This window comes from Sphaeramia orbicularis, chromosome 17, assembly GCF_902148855.1.
Source record: "Sphaeramia orbicularis chromosome 17, fSphaOr1.1, whole genome shotgun sequence".
NCBI lineage: Eukaryota > Metazoa > Chordata > Actinopteri > Kurtiformes > Apogonidae > Sphaeramia > Sphaeramia orbicularis.
Genome location: NC_043973.1, coordinates 45,874,993 through 45,883,035, shown reverse-complemented (window position 1 = coordinate 45,883,035; position 8,043 = coordinate 45,874,993). Strand labels below are relative to the sequence as shown.

General features: G+C 37.3%; 1 protein-coding gene across 1 annotated transcript in view; it reads left to right on the top strand.

Annotated features, from left to right (window-relative positions):
* The first annotated feature begins 2,366 nt into the window (after positions 1-2,366).
* The window catches only part of xrn1 (5'-3' exoribonuclease 1), a 52,616-nt gene continuing 46,939 nt past the window's right edge, over positions 2,367-8,043 (top strand). The window contains 4 exon segments of the mRNA XM_030159986.1: positions 2,367-2,612; positions 4,176-4,408; positions 5,965-6,062; positions 7,416-7,525. Coding sequence (XP_030015846.1) covers positions 2,538-2,612; positions 4,176-4,408; positions 5,965-6,062; positions 7,416-7,525 — 516 coding nt within the window. The 5' untranslated portion in view covers positions 2,367-2,537.

Below are 8,043 nucleotides of genomic sequence, written 5' to 3'. Positions count from 1 at the left end.
TATATATATATATTATATATATATATATATATATATGGTGAGTTGACAGAGACAATCATAATCCATAACAGACATGACAAACTGTGAGTCTGAAACTGAAGCACTGTGCTTCTGTTTATCTGTCAGATGTTCATTGTGGTCAGTTTCAGATGCTGCAGCTCTTTCATAATTCATAGTTTGAGTTCTTGTTTGTTCAGTATTAATTGTCAGCCTTGCAAATCCAAGCTGGACTGACTGTACATATCCTGACCAAGGAAAATCAAATTCTCCCTTTGTGCAGTAATCTACACCTGACTTTTCTGCCTCCGTCCACAACAGTGGCGGCTGCTCGTCTTTCAGACAGGGGAAGCTCATTGTTGGCTTACATTAAAAAAAAGAAAAAAAAAGAATTAAGAAAATGCTCAGTGACCTTATCGGACCAAGTAGGCGTCTTTTCCAGGGACTGGACCAGTGTCCTCTCTGCTCAGATTGCCTTGGCCCAAAGTGTTGTGGGTGTAAGACTTCAGCCTTTTTAAACAGATGCTCCTTTCACTCCGACCTAGCCGACAGTATGATTGATTTAACTATCTACAAAACGATATTAAACTGAACAAGAAATGATTAAATTATGGAACTGAAACAAGAAAACTGTGAAATTATGTTAAATTGAAACAAGGAAGTACAATGAGTGGGTTTTATTTACAGTGCAAGAAATGAACGAGTAATTTCGTAGTGGTTTCTCTGATTTCACAGCAGAATGTGCGACGGTATTAAACTGAACTGTGTCAGTGAAGGAGGAGATCTGAAACTAGCTGTCAATCAAACGAGATTCAGCCTTTCGACTGATCCTCCAATCAGTACGTGGGATTCTGGTGTCCAGCCCGGCCGAGCTCCGCCCACAGCTCCATTCACCCCCAGAGACGCCTGGCGTCCAGGGGCGGGACAACATCGTGGCATTTATCCAATTACCGTCCAGTTTTGATGCAATGAAAAAAACAGTTCCACTCAGTCCCATTGAAGCCCAGAGACGCCCGCAGTCTACGGACAAATGCACTGAGCAGAGATGGAGGAGAAAACAGAGACACGGGAATGGAGGAGAAGTGAACAACATCGAGTCTGTTGGTTTGTGATAAAACTGATTCTGAACAAACTCGTCTGTGAGATGAACATGTTCTAACACATTTGTAGTCAATAAAATGTCAACACAACCGAACATATTTAACCATTTAATTTTCGTAATTTTAGGGGAAGCCGAGCTTCCCTTGCAGTCAATGAGAAATCGCCACTGGTCCACAATAATATACATTAAATAGACTAAATGTCCTCTAAAATTAATGTTTATTTGCAACATAGTATAGCAAACTATTACATGATCAAAATAAAGTCTCTGTTTTGAATGTCTGGGGTCGCCAGAAATTTGTGATGTTAAAATGGGGTCACGAGCCAAAAAACCTTGGGAACCACTGCACTGTGGGAAACGACAGAGTGACTCACTACTCCCTCTAGTGGTCACATAAATGCCTGTCGCTGGAAATAAATTCAGTTCATATCTCTGCAAACCAATACATTGCCATCTTTGGTAGAACTTCAGAGCTCTTTTTCCTAAACTTTATTGATAACTCTGAGGCAAACATTCCTTTCGATTATAACTCATTCACTCATTTATTCTCACATTTTGACCCAAGACTGTATCTTGGAAACTACAGCCAATCAACATTGTGAGTTATTTTTTCTGCATGAATGATTAAACTACGTTTATTCTGGAGGCTTTTTACTTATACATCAGTGTAATCACTGTATGACTTTAACCTGTGCTCTTCAGCCCTAATTTAAAATAATCCAACAAGAAATAAAATAGAATATAATCTATTGAAGAATGCTTGTGCTTTTATCGTTTTTATTTTTTATTGATTTCATAAATACAATTGATTTTTGTTGAGTTGATTATTACTATACATTTATTCATTCATTTTCTGAACCTGCTTTATTCTCACTAGGGTCACGGGGGGTCACTGGAGCCTATCTCAGCTATTTATGGGTGAAGGCACCAGTCGCCAGTTTATCACAGGGCTGACACATATACTATACATTTATTTATTTGTTGTTTGTTCATTTGTTTTATTTAGAAAACAAAGGTTCCGCTTTGTGCTGTATCGCCCATCAAGCCCCTTTCTCTCATTTCACACACTTAAAAACTTCTAAAAATAAAAAAAATAAATATTATTTATTTATCATTGAAAATGAATTAATAAATACTATTTATTTATTTATTTAAGTTTTTAAGTGTGTGAAACGAGAGAAAAGGGCTTGACGTGAGCTACAACACAATGCGGAACCTTTGTTTTCCGACTAGCGGCGGAATGTTTTAACAGACGGACATCGGACAACTAGCTTAGTTAGCGGCCGCTGGAAACAAAACCGGACTGCCCCTTCAAGCAAGTTCTCATGTTACCTTGTCAAACCTTGGCTTTATGCAATTACGCTTTGGGCTAAATATCTGCTAACATTTTCGGACCTTTTATTAGTTTGACTCGGAGGCTAAAAGCTTCGTGGACAAGATGGGAGTACCGAAATTTTACCGATGGATCTCGGAGCGCTATCCTTGTCTTAGTGAAGTTGTCAAGGAACATCAGGTAGGAACCAGTGAATTCTACGGTTAGCTTCACAATTGGCGTTAGCTTACTTAGCGGCTGGCTATCAGTGAGCTAAGTCCAGCAGGCCATTGAAGTTTTATTCCTAGTAGTTAGCCGAAGTTACATACAGCGGTGTTATTTTAGAACACGTAGGTCCCCGGTGTTTATTTACACTTAGCGGCGTTATGTTACCTTATTTACGAAATTGTTTCAACTAGCTTGGGTTTAGCTTCTCGACTTGGGACAACTGAGTAACAGGTCGAAGTTAATTTGACTAAGGAACGTGTAAACATTGGCACTTTTTTGTCATTGTTGGGCAAGAACATTCTGAACAACAATAAAGCTAGCTAGCTAACTAACTTGCGCCAACAACAGATGAATAGAGGCTACAGCTGGTTATTGTTGTCATCCCACTTATTCTGTACTTTTGGGATAGATGTTTCTAATCCAGCAACAACGAAACGCACCTGTAGTTCACATCATGAGGAAATTATTAAATATGAATAAGTACCGGTTCCCTATTTTGCCAACTTCTGCAGCGCAAAGATGAACTGTAGTTAACTTAGTGTAATATGTAATGAGGAAGAATGTATTTCACTGCTGGAGCTGGAGTTTCATCAGCTGGATGTTGTTCAGTGCGTCTCTCATTGCGTAAGACAGTTTGATATAACAATAAAAGAGCTTTTTATGCAGCTGTGTACTGTTGGTGATTGTTTATTTGTTTTGAAACTTGTTCCCACATCAACCAACACACACACCTTTGTAACAAACAGGAAGAAACCTCCAAGGCACTCTCTTTAAGTATTTAATTGTTTTTATCAGGTTTCCCGCGCGTCTTGGAAAACCTGGGAAACCTGGTAAATGAGTGACCGATTTTGCAGTCATGGAAAACATATGGAAAATGAGAAAAAAACGGTTAAGTTATTCTGGAAAAGTATTTATCCTCCTCCTGCCTTGTGAACTTTTGTGCCTAAACTGAGATGAAACAAGGGGAATTGTTTTTCAGTGATTTATAGAAAATATACAAATAATTTTAGAGGAAGTGCTGGAGAAGAGAAAGTAATAGAGAAGAGAAAGTTGAGTTAGAAATTGCCCAGTTGAACATTGTAACTCCAGTTTGTCAGGTTAATGAAGTGCTCCGTTGTAATCTGCGGGTAGGTAAGTAAGTAAAGCTTTATTTATATAGTACTTTTTAAAACAGCATGTTACAAAGTGCTTCACATAAAGGAGAGATAGATCAAATCAAATTTTAAGCCAATTTACAGAAACCCAACAGGGTGTGTTTGCATTATTCTATGATACATTTATCCTAATTATTTTTCATAGATAAATTAAAGCCGTAGACTGCACATCGTATGTCTGAGTAATAAACATAGAAAACATTTGAGTAAATGCAAGTTACAATTATAGAAAAGTACACCTCCACAGAATGAGGGGGACAATGGAATAGATTAGTGTATGACCTGATAACTTGTTTCTGTAGTGACTGAAAATGTCCTGGAAAATGATGCAGAATATACTTAAATTCTTTGCACCTATGTTTTGTTGTTTGCCTTTATTCAGATTCCAGAATTTGACAATCTCTACCTGGACATGAATGGGATCATCCACCAGTGTTCCCACCCAAACGACGAGGATGTTCATTTTCGCATTTCCGAGGAGAAGATATTTGCAGACATCTTCCATTACCTGGAGGTGCTCTTCAGAATCATCAAGCCACGCAAGGTGTTCTTCATGGCTGTGGACGGCGTGGCACCGAGGGCCAAGATGAACCAGCAGAGAGGACGGAGATTCAGGTACAAACTGAAAAAAATCTGAAACATAAAGGATCCTTATTCCTATGCTATTATCTGATTGGGCTTTTTTGTAGTAGTGACCACATATAGCTGCATGTGCTTCTCTTGTTTGACATTTAAACATGACTGTGACTTAAACATGACATGACCAAACAAACCCCGCCCCTCGCACATATTGTAGTTTGTTTTGGCATTGATCCAGCTGATGACATCATGTCTATGTGTGTGCTGATGTCAGTGTATCATTTACCTCTATATATGTTCCAAGTTTGAAGTAAATTGAGTCAAAATTGATGTTTTTATAGACGTTTGAAATATCGCCCATTATAAGTAAATGGGGAAAAAAAGATTTAAGAAATTCATAAAAATTTTGAACTTTGACCTACTTTTCCCAAAATGTAATGAGATCTATTCTGGGTTACTGTCAATCTATAAACCCAGTTTGGTATGAATTCAACCAATAGTTTTGCGGCAAAAGTGTTAACAAACAACAACAACAGCAAATGGAATTACATTTAGGGCTGAGTAAAAAAAAATCTGTTTGATCGATTGTTAGATTGATTTCATTTTAATTTTCCGTAATCGATTAATAGTGGATGAGATCGATTTTTCAGAGCAGGACCGTGAGTACCTGACCAGGGTTCCACCAACATGGAGGCGTGGTCAGCTCCGTCTCGTGGGACCCTGGGGTAGATGGGGCATCTTGATTTCGCTCATGACGGTTCTGGCGTGGGAGGGGCACAGAGGAAGGGTGGGGAAAACCACCCGCAGGAGGTCCTCCCGGCCTCAAACTCAAACCCACAGTGCAGAGGAACTGGCCACCCTGGTCGGCGGAGACTCTCTGAGGCGGGCCGCGGAAACCAGTTGTTCTAGGAATATTAACTTGGATCCACACTCAGCTATAGGTGTGGAGTTAGAGGAACAGTAAGGCGACAATGGCGGACCGCTACGAATTGAAATCGAATCGATTAAGGAAATTGGCCATGATACCCAGCCCTAATCACACTAACCCTTTAAGCGCCAAGGTCGCTGAAGTGTAACTAACTTTAACTAATGGCACAGTCATTTTTTCAATCTATCTAATCAGAAGGAAAAGCTTGATGTCGCTTAATGTCTGAAAACAGCGGTCGATCATCACCAAATTATGTATGTGGACATAAATAGTAAGTAACTAAAAACCCTTGCTCTATTGTCCATGTCAAGCTGCCATATACTTTTGGTTCAGTACAAGCTTTTATTTGAATATTAACTGAGTTTTACCACTGACTTGATATAATAATAAAAGAATTTGAAGAGTAGGAGCTATTGTTGTTTGTTATCAGTATCGATTGTAAAAAAAAAAACCAATTATCGTGCATCCCTCGTTTTATGAACTACCTAATAACGAAAAAAACAAGCCCTTAGTCAAACAGCCCTGTTTTCTACTACGATAAGAACTGAAGAGACACGACTGCAGGCTGGACAATAGCTGGAGACAGTAAGTCAGCATGACCTGCTCTCTTTGATTTGTGACTGTGTGTGTGTGTGGGTGTGTGTGGATGGATGTCTGTGTCTAGGTCTGCCAAAGAAGCTGAAGAAAAGATAAAAAAGGCTCTGGATAAAGGAGAGGTGCTGCCCACAGAGGCTCGCTTCGACTCCAACTGCATCACTCCTGGTAAAGCTGTTCAAAACACACTGATACAGTGATAAAATAACACTTTCATATGCACAGTCGTGGAAAAATTATTTATAACATGTTTTCTTCAATTTCTTGTTCATTTTAATGCCTGGTACAACTAAAGGTATGTTTGTTTGGACAAATATAATGCTAACACCAAAAATAGCTCATAGTAGTTTAATTTCAGAGCTGATATCTATCCATTTTCGATGTTTTCTTGATAATAAACAAAATCACTTCAGTTCTTCCATCAATATCTATGGCATTGTACTGACAAAAACAGTGCTTTTAGACATTCCATGTTTTTTTTTCTGTCTGTTTTAGTCACATGATACACACAGGGGTTAGTACTTGATTCCATAACCATTGTGTTTGATGACTTGGTGGTCCATCATTTTTTCCATGACTGTATAGCAGTTGTCTCATTAAGGTGTAATTATCACTTCCTGCATACATTTAGTGCGGTTACAGCATCAGATTTTGGCATACTTGATCAGGGGTGTCAAACTCATTTTAGTTCATTCAGCCCATTATGATCTCAAATGGGCTGAACCAGTAAAATAACTGTAAAAAAAAAAAAAAAAAAAGTAAAATTACATTATGAACATGTTTACATCTATGAAGTGTCTTTAAATATGTGAGTAACATGAACAACCTGAAACATGTTATGAAAAATAAGTGCAATTTTAACAATATTATGCCTCAGTTTGTACATTACATTACAACTTACAAATACATAAAGCATTTAGTAACAGGCAGAATATTGTTAAAATTGCACGAATTTCTCTAAAGACATTTCAGGTTCATATTTGTTCAGGTTATTCATATTTTTTTCGAAAGACTAGTTGGTAAATGAAAACATTTTCTTCTAATTTTACTTTTTTAAATTCTAAAACAGAAAAATTTGTACTTGTCATTTTTTTTTTTTAATTTAATTTTATTTATTTCTGGTTTTAATACTTTTTAATGTATTTATGCATATGTGTTTATTTTTAGCATACTTGAAATGGTAGCCGCTACAAGAGGGATTATTGCTGCTAAACAAAGTTTTCTTGTTAAGTGTACAATGACAATAAAGCTTCTGTTCTATTCTATTCTATTCTATTCTATTCTATTTAAAGGTTATTATGGTAGTGTTTTACTGGTCTGATCCACTCAAGATCATATTGGGCTTAAATGAGTTTCACTTAGTTAATTGTTAATATTTTCAGTGTCAATTTTTGCGTTACACAGATTCAGATTCCCCACGGCCCGGTAGGACCCTTTGGCGGGCCGGTTTTGGCCCACAGGCCGTATGTTTGACACCTGCGTATGCGATGATATCTGGATAATCCCACATCTGTGTTTCAGGTACCGACTTTATGGCGAGACTTCAAGAGCAGCTCAAGTATTTTGTCTACAACAAACTCTCCACTGACAAGATGTGGCAGAAAGTCAAAGTCTACCTGTCTGGACATGAGGTGCGTTGGACTATTTATGTCTGTACAGTTACTTTTAAAAAAGTATTCTGTTTTTTATTCTCGCAGTGTAAATCAGGGGTGTCAAACTCAATTTAGATCAAGGGCCACATACAGCCTAAGGGGGCCGAAAAAAGTCAAATAATAACAGTGAAAAAAGTAAAATGAAAATGTTTACAAAAGTTTCCTTAAAATTTGAATAACATGAAAGAAGTGAAATATCTTAAAAAAAAAACCAAGTAAAACTTTAACAATATTCTGCCTCAGCTTCTTATTTATACATGTGTATTACAACATTCAGATCACAGTGGATCTACAAATACACAAAACATTTAATAACAGGCAGAATTTTGTTAAATTGCACTTTTTTTCTCATGAAACACTTCAGGTTTTTCATATTTATTCAGGTTATTCACATTTTTTGGGAAAGAATGGTTGGTAAATGTAAACAATTTCATGTAATTAAATTTTTTTACACTAAAGCAAAGAGAACAATTTGGAGTTGTCATTATTTATGTTAT